We start from the raw sequence: 24,201 nt of genomic DNA on the forward strand, positions 1-24,201 counted from the left end.
TGTGACTTCTTCAGGGGTCTGAAGCTAATTGGTAGAAACTTGTGCTGGTTCTCCTGCATGTAATCGCTAATGGCCCCATTCACAAGTGTGAATGGAGCCTTACGGAAGAGTGACATTCACAGCGTCTCCTCGTAGGAATGTAGTCCCAGGGGAGGGGCCCAGCCAGAATGGCTCGGATGATGGGGGCAAGCTTACTGAAGAGGAACAGGAAGTGAGAAATTCAGACAAAAAAGAAAACATTTAGAAGGGAAATCGAAGGAAAGGTAAGTGAACCAACAATGCACTAGCTTAAAGAAACCTATTTAGAAAATAAAAAACAAACCTTTACAACCCCTTTAACCTCAGCTTTTGACCTAACACAATAGATGTACACTTTCACTCACTCCAATGGTAATATTCTTGACCTTATATTCTCCAATCCCTACACTCCTGGCAACCTTGCCGACACCCTGTTTCCTCTCTCTGATCACAACCCCATCAGTTTGAGTGTCTTTACTTTCAACTACCTATTGTCATGTACCTGGGTGTATTCGAACCAGGATTGTTTCTGGTCCCACAGCTGCAGTCTTACTGGTTGTGCCACGGAGGCGCTCTGGCGTTATGGCAATTTTCTCTCAGTTTGATGCATTACCTTGGACTCACTAGCCCCATCTGCTGCCAGCTGTGGACAATCTACAATCAAAGCAGCCCATAAATAGCAGCACTTCATGTCTCTCAGTTCCCGTTTATGTGGACTAGCTCCCTGGGTGTTGTGATAACTTTGTGACTCTGATTACCGTGTATGAACTTCTGCCTGAATTCTTGACTACTCTCTAGCCTGCTGATTTTGTACTTCACCACCAGCTCGTGTATGACCTCTGCCTGCCTGATCACTCTCTAGATTTCGATCTTGTACCGATTTGCCTGATCTGTTGCCGAACTGACCTGCCTAAGTTTTCACTTGAATCCTCAGCACACAAGCTCCACAGGTACCTTACACCCACTCTCTCCAAGCAGCAAACAATAACTTGTGGAAACCTTCAACACTTAAACTTTTCTTCTCTATTCTGCCCCCTATGACAAACTATCTCCCCTTTCCTGTCCTAACCTGGCTACGTCTGTCTACAAGAGTTTACTCCCATCCTCACTGGATGCACCTGCTCCTCTAACTACGCACAAATTCAGGCCCCAAATGTTACAACCTTGGTAAATTGATGACACTAGAAATCTCAGGAGGCATGGCCATGCTCTTAAACGACTATTGCGTAAAACCAAATCCCCCCCCCAGGACTTTACCCTATTCAAATCTGCCCTCCTAAAATACAATTCCTGCCTTAATGCTTCCAAGCAAACCTACCTTGTCACTTTGTCATCCAGTCCTTATCAGCTCTTCTCTACATTTAACTCTCTGCTTTGTCCCCGCATCCCTCTACCCAGGGGATTGCCAATCACTACAAAAACAAGATTGCAATACTGAGGATACCACTGTACAGATATCTTCCCCACTTAACATACCCTGTCTAAAAAAAAAAAAAAACAATTAACACTTTCCTCTTTTAAATGGGCTACTTTTTCTTAGATGCCCACCCAACTAATTGTTCCCAGGAACCTGTTCCTTGGCAACTACTACAGTCACCCTCTTATCTATCCTATGCGCTCTCACTCACATCTTCAATCTCCCCCTATCTACTGACAGCTTCCCCTCCCCTCTAAAGCATGCACATATCATCCCTCTACTTAAAAAACCCTCAATGGACCCCACCAACCTGACAACTTAAGACCCATCTCCTCGGTCCCATTAACCTCTAAACTGTTAGAATGCTTAACCTACAACCATCTGAAATCCTACCTCACTGAAAAAAACCTTCTTGACCCTTTATAGTCTGGCTTTCACTCGCAGCACAAAAACCGACCTACTAAAACTCGTGAATGATTGACTAACTGCTAAAACCATACTCTTACTACTAGACCTCTATGCTGCCTTTGATACTGTTGACCACATGCTCCCTACTTACTTGATAACTCCCCATGGCTTCCCGTACCATCTCTATGCCGATGACACCCAATTTCTCTACTCAACTCACACCTTCAGTTTTCTCTAGCATTACTTAATAATCGACATATCAGCATGGATGTTGCAACACTTCTTTAAACTAAATTTCTCTAAAACTGAGCTGATAATACTCCATCAAGGTCAATAATACAACTACCAGTCTATCCTCTCATGTCTAGATGTAATCCTAGACTCTAATCTGTCCTTTCGGTCTCAAATCCAATTGCTGTCAAAAGCTTTTAGACTTCACCTCAGTAACATCTTAACAAAGTTTGCCTATTTTAACGAATAAAATGATCAAGCTACTCATTTGTTCTCTTGTTATCTCTCGCCCTGACTATTGCAACTCCTTTCCCACAGGTCTACCTCTCCATAGGCTATCTCCTCTTCAGTCTATCATCAATGCTACTGCTAGACTCAGAAACCTTACTAATCGCTCATTATCTGCCCCCCTTCTCTGCCAATCCCTCCACTTGCTTCCAATTGCCCAGCAAATTAAATAAAAAAAATTAACAGCAACATGCAAAGCCATTCTTAACTCTGCCCTGAGCTACATCACAAATATTGTCTGCACATCACTCAAGCAATCCTCCCCGCTCCTCCCAAGACCTCCTGATCTCAAGCTCTTATCTCCTCCCATGCTCATCTCCTGGACTTCTCTAGAGCTTCTCCGATCCTCTGGAACTCTTTACTTCAATATGGTAGGCTATCTCTCTGGCTGACTTTAGGCGATCCCTGAAAACTCATCTCTTCAGGGAATGTCTGTGTGTTGAGTTATTTTGAGGGGGACAGCAAATTTACGCTGTTATACAAGCTGTACACTCACTACTTTACATTGTAGCAAAGTGTAATTTCTTCAGTGTTGTTATATGAAAAGATATAATAAAAAATTACAAAAATGTGAGGGATGTACTTACTTTTGTGAGATACTGTATATGTGTGTATATATATATATATATATATATATATATATATTTATTTATAGTCTGTGTTTATCCATTTGTTCCAGGTTAGAAGCTTGTAAGGTAATGTCAATCAAGGGACCCTAGTACCTGTATTTTAAATAAAAAAAATGCCTCCCAGGTCCTGTATTTTTTTGCTTGTTACAGGTTCACCTTAAACTCAATTGAGGCCACAGTTATGATCAGAAAGGGTGATCCCACCATGGTAACTGGCATTTTGGGGGTGAAGCTGCTAAAGTTTTAAATGGCTGGACTGGACACAAAAGAAAACGGCTATTGTAACCATGGCCGTCTTTAAGGCAGGGCAAAAGGGGCAGCTGTCATTGTTGTGGGGTCCAAAGCAGCTGGCTCATACTTGCCAATTATCCCAGTTAAAAGTCCCTTGAAGTTTTAGTTCTGTGCTGTGTCCTGATATCTCAGTGTGAAGTGCTGCTACAAATGATGCCCAGCTCTGCCCTATTGCGTACAGATGACTCGCCTGCAGACCCTGTGTAAATAACTGTAATTCATATGCAAATAATGGGATAATTCATATGTAAATAGCGGTGGCATTCATATGTAAAGAGCTGAGGCAGTTGGCATTCATATGTAAATAAATATGGCATTCATATGTAAATAAAGGCAGCATTCATATGTATATCATGCCCCTCTGCAGTGAAGAGATGATGTGCTGTAACCTCTAGCAACCAATCAGTGAGTAGTATTACTGTACAGTAATCTCTAGCACCAATCAACAAGAAGAAATCATGTGCTGTAACCTCTAGCAACTAATCAGTGAGCCGTAATGTGTGCTGTAGCCTCTAGCAACCAGTCAGTAAGTGGTAATGATATGTTGTAACCTCTGGCAACCAATCGAAATCACTGCCTGATCGGATACAGTAAACTGATTTTAAGTCTAGCTGATTTATTGTATGTATCAGAGCAGATGGAGAGCAAACTTAGATGGGGGGGCCCCAAGATTTTTTTTTTTCCCCAGGGTCCAATCAACATTAAAGACGGCCCTGATTGTAACCTCGGAATTCTAAGGCCTTGTACACACGACCGAACATGTCCACTGAAACTGGTCCGCGGACCAGTTTCCGCAGACATGTCCGACCGTGTGTAGGGCCTAGTGGACAGTTTTCCGGCCTAGCGGACAAGTCTCCAGCGGACAAAAGTTTCTTAGCATGCTTAGCATGACATGTCCGCTGGTTATGAAGTATAACCAGCGGCCCGAAATCCCGCACATGCATCGAATTGATTCGACGAATGCGTGGAAGCATTGAACTCACGTGTTAGGCCCCATACAGACGACCGAACATGTCTGCTGAAACTGGTCCGCGGACCAGTTTTAGCAGACATGTTCAATCGTCTGTACAGCCGAGCAGACAGGATTCCAGCGTACATTTGCCCGCCGGGCCTTTTTCGAGCGGGCAAATATTTCTAAACATGTTTAGAAACATGCCCGCTGGAATCCTGTCCGTCGGACATGTTCGGTCGTCTGTACAGACCTACCGTACATGTCCGAGCGGCCGCCATCCCTCGCATGCGTCGAATGACTTTGACGCATGCGTGGAAGCATTGAACTGCCAGGGCCGCGCACATCGCCGCGTCATCGTCGCGGCGACGGCACGGCCTTGTCGCCGCGTATCGAGTACGTGCGGATTTCTGTATGATGGTGAGTACAGCCATCATACAGAAATCTCCGGGCAGACATGTACGCTGAAAACGGTCCGGCGGACCGGTTTCATCGTATATGTTTGCTCGTCTGTACGAGGCCTTAGAGAACGTCGCTGTCTTCTACGTCACCGCGTTCTCTGTCCGCGGGGATTTTGGTCTGATGGTGTGTACACACATCAGACCAAAAGCTCCCAGCAGACATGTCCGATGAAAACGGTCCGCGGACCGTTTTCATCGGACATGTCTGCTCGTGTGTACAGGGCCTAAGAGGATTTTATTATAAACAGCAGTTCTACTTCCCTTCTCCCAACTGTCATAAATGCAGGCATGATAAAGGTTTTCCATGGAGCAACCCAAAGTTGGAATACCCCTTTAAATAACATACTGAAACTTAGTACTTTCCATTTTCAAGCAGCAGCTAAATGAAATGAAGCTCTTGCAGAGTAGTAATGAAAATTGATCGTAAATGGTCGTTGTGGGTTTAGTGGATACTGTTAATCTTGCCTCGGTCTATTAAAAAATGTTTTGTTTTTAAGGAAGCCATACATTTGTTGACACGGCAAGACAAAGAATTGGCATTGGTTAGTGATTAATCCAGCTCCTGCACAAATATGGGGAGAGGGTGACTTCACCCCATAGTTCACTGCTATCTCACTTCTCTGCACCCTTTGTACCATCATGGCATTGAGCAAAATGGTACTGCCAGCCTTCCCTGTGAAATCAGCACCGAGAGCTCAGCTCCTATTTGCACAGCCTTCCGCAAACAGTTTTGTCAATTATTAATTAGGCAGCTGAGAGCCAGGAAACTGAGACCAGAGGGAGGGAGAGAGGGGAGGGAGGTAGGAGTCAGGATAAGTAAGGTGTGAGGAGGAGAACATACAAGGAGAGTACTACCAAGGTGAAGACAGTACAAGTTTAGAGGAAATGATGGAGGGCGACAAGTAAAGTTTCTCCTGGACTGTAGACATTGATTGATGACCAGCGAAGGATAACAAGGCACAAGAAGACCTGCCTTGCCCTGTGGGGGTTCCAAGACTGAGAACCTGGACTGACGACATACAGCCGTCATGGCTGCAGGTAAGCGTACCTAGAGACTAAGGCTTGACAACTTTCATTGGCAGATAAAATCACCAGAATGCTCCTAAACAATTTGTGCCCCCCCCCCCCTCCCATTCAAATGCAAACACTTGTTCACTGTGTATTAATAGATAAGACAGGAAAGGATTGCTGCTTGACACCACTTGAATTTTACTAACCAGGAATGTGGTTAAAGCATGGACAGCGGAAGAGGGTCCCAGCAACTGGCCAAACACATCGAATATAAAAGGATCTCTCCATTCCAGCAGCTGCCTATTCTGTACAAACAGTTTATCCACTCCTGCCCACCTAGTTTACATCAACATCACATATTGAAGATACAGGGCTAGGAGGGTCATCTAAAAAAAAAGGGGGTCCTAAACTCTGTGCGCCACAATAACATAAAAGTGTTATCCTTTGTGAATTTTCAGAGCCAAACACTGTGCAGTGCCTACTGTGTGGATGTCAGATCCCTATGTTCTCTATTCTGTTAGGTCTCTTGAGCAGAACGTGTAGCATTTAGATACAGATAGATGTATCTCGATCCAGCAAGAGAATAATTCACACAACTTTGAATAAAATGAATACACAGTTCAGGCATCTTATTAGGTAGACAGTAAATGATGGAGATATAAGATGGAGGTTGGATTGTCCTGGATCCCTAAGAAGCCCCTAGCTTCTTATATTCTTTGGCTCTTTCAACAGTAGGATCCCCCTGCCCTTATTCCCAACCTAGGTGTCTAGTTTCAGTGCGAAACGCGTCAGCAGTCGGGTTTTATTCTAGTTTGCTGTGACTTGTAGTGCTGTCCTTCTTTTAATAAAAGGCTACAGTTTGTTCAGAGTGCGGCTGTCCAGAGACAATCTTTGTTCCTGCTTTGCTAAGTGCATTGCCTGCACCTGAGTTGTCTGCAACGGAGGATATTCATTTGGGTTCCCACCTGGAGCGGCTATTCCTTTTTCCCCTGCTATTAGGTGTCCAAGGAGTTTGGGGGTCCCCCAACATAATGACTTGTTTCCTTAATGTCTATTCAGCTGCTTTGATCTGCGTTGATTAAAGCGGAGGTTCACCCTAAAAAACTACTTTCTACCATGCCATGCAGCATACTAGCGTCAGCTACAGTATGCCTTTATTTTTATTTTTTTGCGCTGTACTCACAGTGTAATCCAATAGTTTCGTTTTAGACACCCGCGGGGAATAGGCATTCCTATCAAGAGGGGAACATGATTGACGGCCGGCTATGGCGCGTCACGCTTCCCGAAAATAGCCGGAGTAGGTCTCGGCTCTTCACAGCACTATACGGCGCCTGCGCACAGACTAGGAGCTGACTGCGCAGGCGCCGTGAAGAGCCAAGTCCTATTTCGGCTATTTTCGGGAAGCGTGACGCGCCATAGCTGGCCGTCAATCATGTTCCCCTCTTGATAGGAACGCCTACTGAAACGGATTAAACTGTGAGTACAGTGGAAAAAAAAAAAAAAAAGCATACTGTAGCTGACGCTAGTATGCTGCATGGCATGATAGACAAAAAAAAATGTTTTTTTTTAGGGTGAACCCCCGCTTTAACATGGGCTCAACACAAGGTCTCATAGAAGGCAACTGTTTTCTATGTGCCTTGTTCCCAACGTACAGGTCCATTGCATAAAAGTGCAGCATGTCTGCATTTTTACGCAATACACAAAAGTGAGTGTAAACACACATCATTGAGCATGCATTTTGTGTGCTTTATGCATGTTGTGAACAAGCCCTTGCCATCTCTACGCTGTCCCTAATTTACCTCCTTGGTCCAGCATTGAAGTTCCTCTTCAGGACAGAGTGCCATTCTCACCATTTTCTGTGAGCCCAGCCTGATATTTGCATGCCCCCTTCAGGGGCACATTATCACGTAGGCTCAGCTCATAGTACTACAGGACTGATTGGTAATCACACATCATTACATTAGTGACACTTATGCCGCGTACACACGATCATTTTTCGGCATGAAAGAAAACGTTGTTTTTCAGCATGTCCAAAAAACAATGTTTTTCCAACTTCATCATTAAAAACGACGTTGCCCACACACCATAGTTTTAAAAAAAATGATGAACAAAGCGCGGTGACGTACAACACGTACAACGGCACTCTAAAGGGGAAGTTCTATTCGCCTTTGGGCTGCTTTAGCCGATTCCTTGTTAGTAAAAGACGATTTGCACTTTTTTGTCTGTTACAGCGTGATGAATGTGCTTACTCCATTATGAATGGTAGTTTTACCATAACTTGCTTCTGAGCATGTGCGGGTTTAAAACGTCGTTTTAGCCCACACACGATAATTTTTTACAACCCGAAAAACAAATTTTTTTAAAACGATGTTAAAAAATGCAGTATGTTCAAAAAAAAATTTTGTCGTTTTTCAGAAACTGAAAAACGATGTGCAGCCCACACACGATCATTTTAAATGACGTTTTTTTTTTAAAAAATACTTTTTTTTCATGCCGAAAAATGATCGTGTGTACGCGGCATAAGTCTTAGAATAATGCTTAACCCCGCCACTTCCAGAGAAAAAAGCAGAAGTCTTTGTGACATCATTGTATCAGCAAGAAGACTGGGGTAGGAGAATTTCGGGTTGGCAAGTGGACCCCAATATCTACCAAAAACTAAAATATACATTTTGGGTGGCCTTTTAAATACCATTTTCTCTCATTACACAATGGAATTCAGAGAGTGTTTTATCTACAAAAAGTTTACAGAAGATGAACAGATAAAAATGAAATGTGATGCAAAAATGTGGCGGGGGGTATATAAAAGTAAAAACAATAAAAGCAAAGATGTTATTTTATGTTGACAGCATTTATTCTTGTTATAGAACAAGATTCTAATAAGTTATGAGTTGAAAAAGATGTAGAAGATATGCTATTCTACTGGTATTTAATTTGTTTTGCATAAATACTGTGGGGCAGATTCACATAGAAATACATCGGCGCAGCGTATCAGAGATACGCTACACCGCTGTAACTTACTTTTGGCTGGTTCGAATCCGGGAAGAATTCGCGCCATAAGTTACGGCGGCGTAGTGTATCTCTGGCGGCTGAATTCAAATCGGCGATTAGGGGGCGTTTCATTTAAATGAAGCGCGTCCCCGCGCCGAATGAACTGCGCATGCTCCGTTTCTAAATTTCCCGCCGTGCATTGCGCGAAATGACGTCGCAAGGACGTCATTTTTTAAACTTAGACGTGACTTACGTCCATCCCGATTCACGGACGACTTACGCAAAAAAAATAAAAAATTCAAATTTCGACGCGGGAACGACGGCCATACTTAACATGGCAAATCGAACTATACGCCACAAAAAAGCAGCTTTAACTATACGCCGGAAAAAGCAGACTAGAGACGACGTAAGAGAATGCGACGGGCGCGCGTATGTTCGTGGATCGTCGGAAATAGCTAATTTGCATACCCGACGCGGAAAACGACGTGAACGCCACCCAGCGGACGCCGAAGTATTGCATCTTAGATCCGAAAGGCGTACGAGGAGGTATACCTGTCGGATCTAACCCAGATGCCGTCGTATCTTGGTTTGAGGATTCAAACCAAAGATACGACGCGGGTAATTTGAAAGTACGCCGGCGTATCAGTAGATACGCCGGCGTACTCTGTCTGTGGATCTGCCCCTATATGTACCTTACTATTGAAAGAAACGTTCGTTTATACGTTTTATTTGATTCCCTGAAATTTTTTTGATTCTGGAAAAAACTTTCAATTTAAAACATAGTAAAAGAAAAAAGCGTAGAAGATTATGAAAGGTTATGAGATTAATAGAATGGACATTTCCAGGGTGATATCTCTAAATCGTAAATTCAGGAAGTATTCAGACATACACAGATACAAATAGGCTGCAAAGAAGACGCTAATTTAATGCAACTGTATGTATGTTGAGTCACTTGTAGACCCCATCTGAAGCCTGTGTGACCAGAGTTAGAGCTAAAAATATAGAAAATTTGTGAAATCCCATTAATACACTACAATTTATATGAGCTTCTACAGTAGTGACCGGCTTTACACATGCTTTAATCACTGACATTCAGACTGACTTGCCCACCATTTTCTTGCATCTCTTGGAGTTGTCAGTGGCAGAGTACACTATTTTCTCAGCCCTGTTGCGTTTTACATAGGAGTCTTGCATACCCTATTATTCCTCGTACACACGATTGGAAATTCCAATGAAAAAAGTCTGACGTAATTTTTTCATTGGATATTCCGACCGTGTGAACATGTTCTCTTTTTTTTCCAGACGGACAAAAATTCTATCAGAAATTCCATTCATTTGTATGAAATTCCGACGGAAAAAAAAAACATGCATGCTCAGAAACAATTTGACGCATGGTCGGAAGCATTGAACTTAATTTTTGTAGGCTCGTCGTAGTTTTGTACGTCAACGCGTTTTTGACGGAAGGAATTTGGTGTGTCCGTGTGTATGCAAGCCGGCTTGAACGGAATTCCGTCTGAAAAACCCGTCGGCGTTTATTCCGACGGAAACTCTGATCGTGTGTACAGGGCATTAGAGTTTTTTTGTGTTACAGACAACAGAGCAGTAGGAGTAAGGCCCCGTACACACGACCGAGTTTCTTGGCAGAATTCAGCCAGAAACTCGATCGGAGCCGTATTCTGCCGAGAAACCCGGTGGTGTGTACACTTTTGGCCGAGGAAGGCCAAATAGAGAACATGTTCTCTATTTCCTCTTTAGTCAATGAGGAAACTTGGCTCGCCGAGATCCTCGGCGGCTTCACAAGGAACTCGACGAGCAAAACGATGTGTTTTGCCTGTCGAGTTCCTCGGACGTGTGTACGGGGCCTAAGACTTCCACTGCTATACCAACCAATATGAGACACTATCGCAACAAGGGGCAGACTTGAAAATGGTTGCAGGGAGATCATGTAGCTGAAGTTCCCAAGAGATAGGAAACCAGTGAATCGTTCTACCAGTTACTTGCCATATCAGCTTTGGGTGGAATGTCCCTTTCACAGAACCATGTACGTTCATCAGCTTCTGGGGCCAGATAAACCAAATTTGCTGGCTGTTGAGGAATGTTAATTGTCACACATGACATCCTGACATTTTGTCAATTGTTTATCCAATTGCATGTCAATTATACGATTATGTCGCAGTGCATATGATTTATTGGGTGCAAAGAAAAATGTGTAACTGTCACTAAGGATTTACAAGACACCAAGGACTTATTATTTATCATTATTATACAGGATTTATATAGCGCCAACAGTTTTCACAGCGTTTTACAACATGAGGGCAGACAGTACGGTTACAATAAAATTCAATACAGGAGGAATCAGAAGGCCCTGCTCGTTAGATCTACAAGACTTACTAGTGTTTTTGGTGCTCTATATTATGTAATACGCTTAGCTGTTTTTTTTTTGGATGGTTCAGATTGTCTCAATACTTTCCCCGACTTAGTTGGGGTAGGCGGTACACTTTGGTGGAGGTGTGTCAGCCACGCCGATGTGACCTTTGACCTCTAGGAACCCGCATTCTGACCTTTGACCTCCTGGAGAGGTCCCTGTTCTAATTCCTGAGTCCTAGCCTTATTCTTCAATAGGTAAACATAACCCTTACCCTATATTATAGTTTAAAATGGTACAGCAATGTCCCTTGAAAGTAATCCAATCAGGGTCATCATTCCAACAAGTAATTATTATTTTTTCACCACCTGCATTCGCTTTTAAAAATAACAATGTTAATATAGAGGTTGGATGAACGTTTTAGTACAGTATAGCATATTTGGCAGTTGAATAGTACATTTTTCTATATAGATCCGTATATAAGACCAGAAAATAACCAAATGAGCAGGAACAATGGTCATAGGGATTTGGTTCTAAATGGGACAGTTGGAAGCTATACCATCAGTAGTTTGTTTCCCACACTATAGCACAAGATGTGAGGCAGTTTTGCATTTCCAGAACCAATGCCACCCTGCAGAACCAGCGGCATAGGATCAGCGGAGCTTTTCCTCTTGTATCTCAGTTAACCACCGACAACAATCATAATGTCAGCTATCTGTGTAAGTGGAACATCTTCCCACTGACCACTAATGAAAGAAGAATTTATCATACTGTCCCCCAAAGTATGGTAGTGCTGTGCTAACCACCACTGTAATAGGCATTCTTCTCACTGATTACCAGTGTAACAGGGCATGTTTTCTATTGGCTACGGGCGTAAGTGAGGTCCTTCTCTCATGGACCATCAATGTGTTGTGGCTAATGTACTGTGACCTGTAAATATGATCTTTTCAAGGCTTTCTCTCCATTGTAAAAAGATTGATAAATTCTGATATAGACTTGTAAAGTGAACCTGTGGTTTGCCCATGCAGGGCAATGCAGCAGGTTCACTTACCTGCCCCCCAGTGTTGCTTATACTGACCTTGCACTTTTTCCCTCACCTGAAAAAATAGGAATTATCTATCACTTTTCTGTATGGGCAATTATGTGATTCTCTGAAAAAATTGCAATTTGGAAGTTCAGATAGAGGTGATTTTGGAGGACCCCAGAGATTAGCTCTAGCTTTCACCGGATCCAATTGAATCTTACTTGGCTTCTAATCTCCAATCACAAGTGGGGGAGTGAAGGGAGGTGGTAGAAACCACGGGGAAAACCACAGGAGAACAGCAACTAAGTGACCCTGTTGTTTGCCCTGTATAGGAAAAAGCACAGCTTCAGTTTAAAGGGGTTGTAAAGGTAATTTTTTTTTCTTCCTAAATAGCTTCCTTTACCTTAGTGCAGTCCTTCTTCGCTTACCTCATCCTTAGATTTTGCTTTTAAAATGTCCTTATTTCTTCTGAGAAATCCTCACTTCCTGTTCTTCTGTCTGTGACTCCACACAGTAATGCGAGGCTTTCTCCCTGGTGTGGAGAAAGTCTCTTGAGGGGGGAGGGGGCGAGCAGGCAAGTCAGGACACTCTCTACTTTGCAGATAGAGAAAGGAGCTGTGTGTTAGTGGGCGTCCTGACACTCCTTCTCGCCCCCTCAAGAGGCTTGCAAAGTGGTTGGAGGGAAGCTCCAGAATTGCAAAGATGTTTTTATTACAAATTATGTGAGCAGACTGCAGTTCCTCCTTAAGTGGCTCAGATAGGCAGATGTTTTTTTTCTTTTTTATGTTACTGACTCGTACAAAGCCCTCCCAACTCACTACTGGCTTGCCAAACAAAAGTGCAGCACGAACCAGTGTGGACTGTTCCTTGGTGTCTCTGTCTCATGCATGGTTTACAGTTACCAATACCAGTGGAGCATGTCCCCCTTACAGGAGTTACCTTGAATTGAGAGGCCATAGAAAAATTCCTCCTTTAGAAACCATGATTAGGGCAGAAGGGGGATTTAAGGCCCAGTATTGCACTGGTCTTTTCACCACCTTTGAGCCAAGGGTGTCAAAAGCCCACTCCCTGGCCTGGGCTCACAGGAAAAATGCCGCAGGGAGCAACATCATGTTATTTACGTGCTCCAGTGGAGGCAGGGTTGAAAAATTAAGGGGGATCATACATTATCCAACCTCTATATAACAGTCGCTGTCTTGACTTCAAAAAGCCTACCTACATACTAGGGCTGGGCGATTTTCCCCCAAAATAAATCTGCGATTTTGTTTTACATAAAAAACTCGATTTACGATTCAAATCGAGTCTCTTTTTTTTTTGATGGACACCGCACCAAGCTAAAAACTCCTGCCCACAGCTCCTCAGGACCGGCGTGGTGTCAGCGCCGGTTCTGGGGAGCTGCGGGCAGGAGTTTTTAGGCGAGGCCGCGGCTTTGGCCAAGTCTGCGGCATCCGGCCTCGCGGACTAGGCCGAAGCTGCGGCCTCACCTAAAAACTCCTTCCCGCAGCTCCTCAGAACCAGCGCGGTGTAGGCGCCTGTCCTGGTGAAAAAAAAAATCTAAAAAAAAAGATTTTTTGAAAACCTGAATCGATTTGACCTTGCAACTTGATTCAGGATTCAAATCGTTTTTTGCCCCAGTTGACACTGCAAAAAATTTACAAACCTGGTGACAATGCCCAAGGGAGTAATACAATCTTTTTCTAGCTACATTATAGAAAAATGTAAAAAAAAATAATGCAGGACTATGTTGGGGGAGAGTAAGTTTTGGGTACATTTGGGCAATACCTGGGCATGCACTTTCCAGCATATCTCCAGGTGCAAGTGTGCTACGTAAAGTACAATGGCAGCTGGGGGCATGTGAGTGCCTTGCAGGAAAGACACAGGCCTCATAAACCAGACGGGATTACAGAGATAATCATATCAGCTAATTAGTGATAGTTATTTGCAATAAGAGAGATAAGCTATTCAGGGTGAAAGGGAATTGCCTCCAGCAACAATAATTTTTTTTAGCACATATTCTCTCATCTCTACCCCTAGAGCAGGGGTCTCTTTCTAAACAAAGGGCTAGTTTTCTGTCCTTCAAACTTGGGGGTCCAGACTGAGGCCATTGGAATGATCGTGTGTAGGCTTCACATCGTTTTTTGTGTTCTAAAAAACTACCAAAAAAAAAATTCGAGCATGCTTCAATTTTTTATGTCATTTTTCAACATGTCGTTTTTTGTGTCATAAAAAATGATAGTGTGTGGGCTAAAACGACGTTTTAAACACGCGCATGCTCAGAAGCAAGTTATGAGACGGGAGCTTGAATGGAACAGAGTGCCGTCGTACGTGTTGTACGCAACCGCGCTTTGCTACAGCATTTTCAGAAAACGATGGTGTGTGGGCAACGTCGTTTTTTACGATGAAATTAGAAAAACGCCGTTTTTTTTCATGATGAAAAACATCGTTTTATTTCATCACAAAAAGGGACCGTGTGTACGCGGCATAAGGCTTGGGTTTAATTTGAGGGTATGTACATCCAAATCGGAGGAAGGATTTAGGAATTACAGCTCTTAAGAATAGCCAACCCCCCTTTTTCAAGGGACCAAAAGTGATTGGACAATTGAATCAAAAGCTGCTTCATGGTCAGGTGTGGGCTACTCATTTGTCATTTCTTCATCAATTAAGCAGGTAAAATGTCTGGAGTTGAAGCCTCATACACACGATATTGTGTGATGGCAGGCTTTTGTCGGAAAATCCGACCATTTGTATGCTCCATCGGACAACTGAAAAAGAGAAATCACCGCTCTAGGATGCTAGTCAGAAAGTCTCCTCACCTGATCCAAAGCCACAGGTGCTGGCAATGCATGGAATGATGCAAAATGAAGGTAAAACGTTCTGGACAGCAGCACTACAAAAATAAATTGCTTTTATTTTAAAATAAAAAAACACACAAAAAGCATGCCACAGCAGACGGGGTAAAAAGCTGACGCGTTTCACACCAAACTTTAGTGCTTATTCATAGCTTGTCCAGAAAGTTTTTCCTTCGTTTTGCATCATTCCATTGGACAACTGTTGTCGGATTCTCTGAAAACAAATATGTGCTGTCGGATTATCTGATCGTGTGTACAGAAGTTCTTTTGGAAAATAAATCCAAAGTAAAAAAACATATATGCCCAGAGGCAATGCTCACCATAACACATTGGCAGAAGTTGCCCAAAGAGTGGCACTAAAGAGCTGAAAAAACACATAGTTTTGTGTTTGTTGGCCAACAATTCTTTGCCGTTTGTATGCAACACAAGTTCACGACCAATGCCCTTCGGACAAAATTCATATGCTTTGTCTGCGGAAAATCAAATTGTGTGCATGAGGCTTAAGTGTGGTATTTGCATTTGGAATGGATTGCTGTGAACCTACACTATGTGTTCAAATGAGCTGTTCAGACACATGAAACAGGCCATTGTAAGATTTCAAAAATGAAACAAATCCATCAGAGAGATAGCAGTAACATTAGGAGTGGCCAAATCAAGAGTTTGGTACATTCTGAGGAAAGAAGAACTCTCTGGTGAGCTCAGCAACATAAAAAGGCCTGGATGTCCATGGAAGACAACAGTGGTGGATGATTGCAGGATCCTCTATATGGTAAAGGAAAACACACTCACAACATCCAGACAAGTAAAGGACACTATACAGGAGGTGGGTGTATCATTGTCAAAGTCTACAATCAAGAGAAGAGAAGAAGACTTCACAAGAGCAAATACAGAAGGTTCACCACAAGGTGCAAACCATTCATAAGCCTGAAGAATAGAATATGGAGAAGGCTTGGAACAGCTCATGATCAAAAGTATGCACCGTCATCTGTAAAACATGGTGGAGGTAGTGTGATGGCATGGGCATGCATGGCTTCCAGTGGCACTGGGTCATTCGTGTTTATTGATGATGTGGCAGAAGACAGAAGCAGCCACATGAATTCTGCAACGTTTAGAGATATACTGTTAACCCAGATTCAGCAAAGTTGATTGGATGGCGCTTCACAGTACAGATGGACAATGATCCAAAACACACTGCAAAAGCAACACAGGAGTTTTTGAAGGAAAAGAAGTGGAATATTCTGCAATGGCCGAGCCAATCATTTTATCTCAACCTAATTGAGCATGCATTTTACTTGCTGAGGGCAAAACTAAAGGCATACAAAAGTGAGTACACCCCTCACATTTTTGTAAATATTTTATTATATCTTTTCATGTGACAATACTGAAGAAATTACACTTTGCTACAATGTAAAGTAGTGAGTGTACAGCTTGTATAACAGTGTAAATTTGCTGTCCCCTCAAAATACCTCAACAGCCATTAATGTGTAAACCGCTGGCAACAAAAGTGAGTACACCCCTAAGTGAAAATGTCCAAATTGGGCTCAAAGTGACAATACTTTGTGCGGCCACACTTATTTTCCAGCACTACCTTAACCCTCTTGGGCATGGAGTTCACTAGAGCTTCACAGGTTGCCACTGGAGTCCTCTTCCACTCCTCCACGATGAGCTGGTGGATGTTAGAGACCTTGCGCTCCTCCACCTTTGGTTTGAGGATGCCCCACAGATGCTCAATAGGGTTTAGGTCTGGAGACATGCTTGGCCAGTCCATCACCTTTACCCTCAGCTTCTTCAGCAAGGCAGTGGCCATCTTGAAGGTGTGTTTTGGGTCATTATCATGTTGGAATACTGCCCTGCAGCCCAGTCTCCGAAGGGAGGGGATCACAGTCGGCTTCAGTATGTCACAGTACATGTTGGCATTCATGGTTCTCTTAATGAACTGTAGCTCCCCAGTGCCTACAGCACTCATGCAGCCCCAGACCATGACACTCCCACCACCATGCTTGACTGTAGGCAAGACACACTTGTCTTTGTACTCCTCACCTGGTTGCTACACACATTTGACACCATCTGAACCAAATAAGTTTACCTTGGACTCATCAGACCACAGGACATGGTTCCAATAATCCATGTCCTTAGTCTGCTTGTCCTCAGCAAACTGTTTGCAGGCTTTCTTGTGCATCATCTTTAGAAGAGGCTGAGCACATGCACTCAAGTCCTTTGGTCGACCATGGCGAGGCCTGTTCTGAGTGGAACCTGTCCTGTTAAACCGCTGTATGGTCTTGGCCACCATGCTGCAGCTCAGTTTCAGGGTCTTAGCAATCTTCTTATAGCCTAGGCCACCTTTATGTAGAGCAACAATTCTTTTTTTTCAGATCCTTAGAGAGTTCTTTGCCATGAGGTGCCATGTTGAACTTTCAGTGACCAGTATATGGCTGCTTTCACACTGGGGCGGCGGTAAAGCACTGCTTTACTGCTGTTTAATGCAAAAATACGGAAGGGAACTTGGACAGCCGCACTCCAAAAATGTTCCTTTTATTAAAATAGATCACAAAATAAACATGCCACAGCAAAAATTGGAACAAAAGCTAACGCTAGTACTAGCTATGACTAAGCACTGAAGTTACAGTGCGAAACACGCAGATTTTGTTCCAATTTTTGCTGTGGCATGTTTATTTTGTGATCTATTTTAATAAAAGGAACATTTTTGCAGTGCGGGTGTCCAAGTTCCCTTCTATTTTTGCATTACCATTGCATTGTCGGCACCCATGGTTTGGATCCAGTGAAGAGGCTCTTTAAACACTACTGAGCGGTTATCTTTTCTTACTGCTGTTTAAGCTGCACTTTTTGGCCGCTAGCAGGGCGCTTTTAACGCCCGCTAGCGGCCAAAGAAGGGGTTAAAAGCCCAGTGTTGTGTAGCTTCGGGAATCGCTTTTCAGGCACTTCGGAAACGCTGCCCATTCATTCCAATGGACAGGGGTGGGGTAGGAGCACTGTATACAGTGCTCCCAGGCCACCCCAAAGATGCTCTAATTGCAGGACTTTTTTTCCCCGTCCCACAAGCGCATCGATGTCATTAGAGACGCAGGAGGATTTTGTAAGCAAGTCCCAGTCAATGATTAATGGTCGGGACCGGCTGATCGCCTTTGTCCAATCACAGCCCAGAGCCCCATGTTGACAAAAAACAGGATGGTACCACCTAAAAAAATTATAAGAACTTTGTTTGGGTATAGCGTTGTATGACCGCACAATTATCGGATAAAGTAGTGCAGTGCTAAATAGCAAAAAATGGCCTTCCAGACCTGAAGTGGGTTAATGAAGTTCCTTTCCCCCATAGTAAAGGAGTTGTGCCAAATAAAAATCATCATTGAAAAAAAAAGTTAGTGTTGGGGTTATAGAGGAGGATTAGTGTTACAGGGATGGTGGTTATGGTTACAGAAAGTTTTAAAGTTGGGGTTACAGGGGCACAAAAGTATTTGTGGGGGTTCATTTATATCTCACATCAGAAACAGTTCACTGCGGCTCATCCCATTCATAAAAATCAGGTTGGGATATAAATCTGGCCAAGTCCCACAGAGTTCTCTGTTTTTAGCTATACTGTAGCTGTGCCCCCGGGGCAATTACAGGCCCTATGCTCCTGCCTAGATTGCCCTATAGATGATCCAGCTCTGGGAACAGTATATCTATAATCTTTATATATTCAATAATAGCACATACACTCCCTTCTAATTTGAGTAAGACAAATATGATAAAATATTTTCCGTATTTGCTGGGTTGCCCTTTATGAGGAACCAGATTGCGGTTGAGCAAAGTTCAGTCGATTCTGAAGATAACAGAGAAATAAACAAAACATGACGATTTCTTCTGCGTAAGGTGTCAGGGAGGGATTCATCTCTTGGACATCCTGATCTCTATATGATATACAATATAGATTGAGTTTACAGAAATCCAACACAACTTTACAGAAAAGTTCCAAAAATTGGGAGTTTTAACTTCTGCAATACCAGGCACTTACGCACCTTCCTGCCCAGGCCAATTTTCAGCTTTCAGCGCTGTCGCACTTTGAATGACAATTGCGCGGTCGTGCTACACTGTACCCAAACATTTTTTTATAATTTTGTTCCCACAAATAGAACTTTCTTTTGGTGGTATTTGATCACTGCTGGGTTTTTTATTTTTTGCACAACAAATAAACAAAGACTCCAAAAAATAAAAATAAAAAAAAGTTTTTCTTTGTTTCTGTTATACAGTTTTGTAAATAAGTACGTTTTCTCCTTCACTGACAGGCACTGATAAGGCGGCACTGATGAGGTGGCACCAATGAGGCGGCACTGGTATGCATTGATAGGCGGCACTAATGGGCACTGATAGCCTGCACTGATGGTCAGTGTAGCGGTGTGTAAGACTGACATGCCGCACCACCGATCTCCACTCTCCGTGCCCCCACGGGCGCGCGCCGGCAGTTGTCCTGAAAGACGTCATATAACGTCCAGTCAGGATAACTGAACCACTGCACGCCCGTCATTTTGCTATAGGCCGGGCGGGAAGTGGTTAAAGAAAATCTATGTTTTATTTCAAGGAAATGTATAGTCTTTTTTGTTTTTTTAACTATACACATAAAACAGATTGGCTTGATGTAAATCTTATCAATGTGTTATGTTAATGTGTTTCTAAACCTATAATTAAAAGCTATAATATACTGTACTTTAGCAATCCGAAAATGTGGTAGCTGCATTTGTTTTCATTGTGTAGCCTTTTTCTCCTTTATTTTCACCTGGTGATCTGGCCAGTTAATCTGGCTTTTTTTTACCTTTATCAGACCAAACTGTCTGGCAAGAAATAGCAGCAGTGACAGAAGTGCTTACAATGGTCAGCTTTTATACAAGTACCATATTTATCGGCGTATAACGCGCGCCCCAATTTTAAGAGGGAATTTTCTGGAAAAACTATTTTTTTTAGTCCAAATAGTAAATGCAGTTAAAATTAAAAATAAGATAAGCAGCAATGTACAGCAAGCAACTCAGGGAGCAGCTCCTATGTTCAAGGAGATACACAGTACCTTAGGGCTTCTACCGTGTTTCCCCAAAAATAAGCCCGGGTCTTATATTAATTATGCCAACAAAAGACACAGTAGGGCTTATTTTCGGGGTAGGTCTTACTATGTAATGTGCTGTCTTCTCTCACCTCTCCCTCCCTGCCTGTCAGGAATCTCCAGTGTGAACTGAGTTAAAATGCTTGTAAAAACCTATAATCCACTCTATTACAGTATTATATAATGTACAATGTGTGTGTTTGTAATATAATTGTGCCAAATATATTTGTTATAGTGCCGCTCTGCACTTCTGTTACCCGCTGGAGCTCTCTTCCCCGCAATTATATTACAGAAACACACACATTGTACATTATAAAAATACTGCAATAGAGTGTATTATAGGATTTTACAAGCATTTTTAACTAGGGCTTATTTTCAGGGTAGGGCTTATATTGAAGCCCTCCTGGAAAATAATGCTAGGTCTTATTTTCAGGGTAGGTCTTATTTTTGGGGAAACAGGGTAGCTGTCAGAACTCGATGGTGGAAGGGAGGGAGCTGGAACTCTCAGACGCAGGCATCGCTGACCGGGACTGTAGCGCGGCTTGGGGCTTCTATACCCAAATGTTCAGCAGTCTGTGGTGAAGGGGAGGGTAGGGAAACCCTTAAACGCGGGCAGCGCGGGCCGAGACTGTAGCGCGTACCTATGGCATACCTCGGAGGGGAACGAGCGCCTGCCGGAAATCACTGTGCCGTCATCTCCTCTTGGCTCTCACTCGGCTGTCACGTCACACACGCACAGTCCCGCCTCCACCATCGGCATTGGACCATCTCCTGTGACAGACAGAACACTGGTCCAATGCTGGTGGCAGAGGCGGGACTGTGCGTGTGTGACGTGACAGCCGAGTGAGAGCCGAGAGGAGATGGCGGCTCGGTGATTTCCGACGGGCGCTCGTCCCCCTCCTTCCCCTCCCAGGTATGCTATCAGCGTATAGCGCGCACCCGTGATTTTCCCCCTATTTTCAGGGGAAAAAAGTGCCTATGCTGCACTTCCTTAGATGCAGGAGAGTAATTAGTGTAGCCACCCTAAGACAAAAACGGTGTTACTTGCAGGATCACCAGGTGAAAATAAAGGGGAAAAAACAAATGCAGCCACCACATCTAATGCTTCGTACACACGATCGTTTTTCTGGTGGAAAAAAGTTGGATGGTTTTTCCGGCGGAATTCCGCTCAAGCCTGCCTTGCATACAGACGGTCACACAAAAGTTTGGTGAACTTTTGACTGCCAAGTATGCGGTGACGTAAAAGACTACAACGAGTTCTATGCTTCTGAGCATGCAACTGAATTTTTGCGCTGGAATTTGTACACAGATAGGAGATTCCGATCGGATTTTTTGCTGACGGGAAAAAAAGAGAAACTGCTCTCTATCTTTTTCCAGCAGTTTTTCCATTGGAAAAAGTCTGATGGAGCATACACATGGTCAGGATTCCCGACCAAAAGCGCTCATCTGAGTTTTTCAAATAGGAAAACCGATCGTGTGTGGGGGGCATTAGGATTGGTAAAGCACAACAGTTTTTGGGTTGAAATACACTTTAAACTCTTGTGACCCACTCACAGTAGATATACTGCAAGAGGGTGGAACAGCCGTATGTCACAATGTACTTTCTGGTTTGGTGGTGCACAGCCCCACTGACCCTTGCTATCATTAGACACAGCACAAGTTTGTTAGCAGCTTTCAGCCAATAATTGTGGCTGAAACCTGCTCATCAGCTATTACTAATCACAGCACAGAGTTCTTTGTCGGCAAACACACAGAACTCTGTATACAAACAGTGATCTGCCTGTTTCTTCTCCCCCAAATCGACTGAGTTCAGGGAGAAAAAGCCAACAGATCTGTTAGTAAAAGCAGCACACATTACGGGCCAGATCCACAAAGATCTGTCTATCTTTAGGCAGGCGTATATCTAAGATACACTACGCCGCCGTAACTTAGAGCGTAGTTTCCGTATCCTGAAAGAAATTGCGGCGTAAGTTACGGCGGCGTAGTGTAACTGTGTCGGCGTAAGGGCGCGCAATTCAAATGGATAAGATGAGGGCGTGTTTTATGTTAATTCGCTGTCCGTGGGGGTATCCCAGTGCGCATGCTCGAAATCACGTCGCAAATAGTCAATGCTTTCGACGTGAACGTAATTTACGCAAAGCCCTATTCGCGAACGTTTTACACAAACGACGGAAAATTTGACGCTGTCCCTACATCCATACTTAACATTGCGTACGCCTCATAGACCCAGGGGTAACGTTACGCCGAAAAAAGCCTTACGTAAACGACGTAAAAAAATGCGCCGGGCAGACGTACGTTTAAGGATCGGCGTATCTAGCTAATTTGCATACTCTACGCGGAAATCAACGAAAGCGCCACCTAGCGGCCAGCGTAAATATGCGTAGTAAACAGAAAATGTAGCGCTAAAAACTGAAAACTCCAAAGTATGTGATACCATGTGAGATGACAAGGTAAGTGTAAAAATGCATATACATAAACCACTGACATATAAATATAAATTGCTCAATCAGTGCTTGATGCAAAGAAAAAAGTCTATATTTCAAAGTAGAAAAAACATCAATTGGGTGATGGGTGCAGGGAAAAAACAAATGAGCTGCTATCCGTTGATTGGGATACAACAGGTGCACAAGTTGTCTGTGGCACTCTATGAGGATCACAATCACATCGAGGTAGGTAGTGGATGAAATACGCTTACCGGATGGGTTGGACTCTACTACTGTACAGCAAAGAGTCAGCCAGACATAGTGGTCTTTGGAAACCGGGACCACTCAAACCGGAATGGGACCATAAGCGAGACTGGGACTTCAAATTGACGTGGACGACAGGAACCAGCAGAGCTTGAATGGTGTGTTGGATCAATACCTTGAATATAATCCTTAGACCAACAGTCAGGAGATGCAGGGCAGGATGTTGCTAAAGCTCTCAGGAAACCATGGAGTGGATGATATGAAATGGAAAAAGAACTCCAATAGTGCAGGTCAATTAAAACCAATGAGGTTTATTTGTAAAAAGTCATAGGTAAATATGACAAAGATAAAAAGTGATCACGTACAGATAATGGCAATGTGGGGTGCTCAATAGCGTAAATATGCACCTAAGATCCGACGGCGTACTAAGACGTACGTCAGTCGGATCGAGCCCACATTCAGTCGTATCTTGTTTTGTGGATACAAAGCAAAGATACGACGGGGCATCTTAGAACTTACGCGGCGTATCAATAGATACGCCGGCGTAAGTTCTTTGTGGATCTGGGCCTACATGTGTTAGGCACACAGTTAAAGCGGTGGTTCCCCCTTAAAACAAATGTCTAACAATACATTCGGACGACTGCTTACACTGCGGGTAGGCTGACTTTTTTTTTTCGTACATACCTCGATATCACCGTTTCATCCCTCGACTTCCGGGTATGAGTCTTGTGGCGGTGGGCGTTCCTAGTTGATTGACGTTCCTCCGACCGACGCATACTTGACCTCACGACTTTCCGAAAGAAGCCGAACATCGCTGCGCAGGCGTCGTATAGAGCCGACTCTATAGGGCCGGCGCAATGACGTTCGGCTTCTGTCGGAAAGTCGTGACGCGCAGTATGCGCCGGTTGGAGGAACGTCAATCAACTAGGTCCAGCAAGACTCATACCCGGAAGCCGAGGGATGAAACGGCGATATGCGATATGATCGAGGTATGTACGAAAAAAAAAAAAGCCAGCCTACCCGCAGTGTAAGCAGTCGTCCGAATGTATTGTTAGAAATTTGTTTTAGGGGGAACCACCCCTTTAACCCCTTGATGTTAACCCAGTCCCAGTCAGTGCCATTAGTACAGTATTATCACTGATCACTATATTGGTGTCACTAGCAACGTCAGTTGGTGTCCCTCCCAGCCAGTGTCATTTAGTGCTATATTGCCCGCCACATTATCACAGTCACAATATAAGTCGCTGCTCACCGCCATTACTAGTATTGTTGTCCATTCGGATCAGTACCTTGATCACAATCAGAACTATACTAGTGTCCCTAACAGTATAGTGTCCCCAAACACACAGTTTGGTTTTTACCAAAGACATGTAGCAGAATACATTTTTTCCTAAACTTATGAAGAAAGTAGAAAATATTGTCCCCCCCCCCCCCCCCAAAATGTTCAGTATTTTTTAGTTTATATAATAATAGATTTAAAAAACGGTGGTGAATAC

The 24,201-nt window shown here is 43.5% G+C and overlaps 2 protein-coding genes across 2 annotated transcripts in view; one reads left to right on the top strand and one right to left on the bottom strand.

Moving 5' to 3' along the window:
• UCK1 (uridine-cytidine kinase 1) overlaps positions 1 to 24,201 on the bottom strand; it is a 91,096-nt gene that overhangs the window by 58,058 nt on the left and 8,837 nt on the right. The gene's annotated exons all lie outside the window — the stretch shown is intronic.
• PRRT1B (proline rich transmembrane protein 1B) overlaps positions 5,480 to 24,201 on the top strand; it is a 48,345-nt gene continuing 29,623 nt past the window's right edge. Inside the window, exon 1 of the mRNA XM_040324396.1 lies at positions 5,480 to 5,730. Coding sequence (XP_040180330.1) covers positions 5,721 to 5,730 — 10 coding nt within the window. The 5' untranslated portion in view covers positions 5,480 to 5,720. The remainder of the gene's footprint in view (positions 5,731 to 24,201) is intronic.

The sequence above is a fragment of the Rana temporaria genome, chromosome 9 (genome assembly GCF_905171775.1).
Source record: "Rana temporaria chromosome 9, aRanTem1.1, whole genome shotgun sequence".
Classification (NCBI taxonomy): Eukaryota; Metazoa; Chordata; class Amphibia; order Anura; family Ranidae; genus Rana; species Rana temporaria.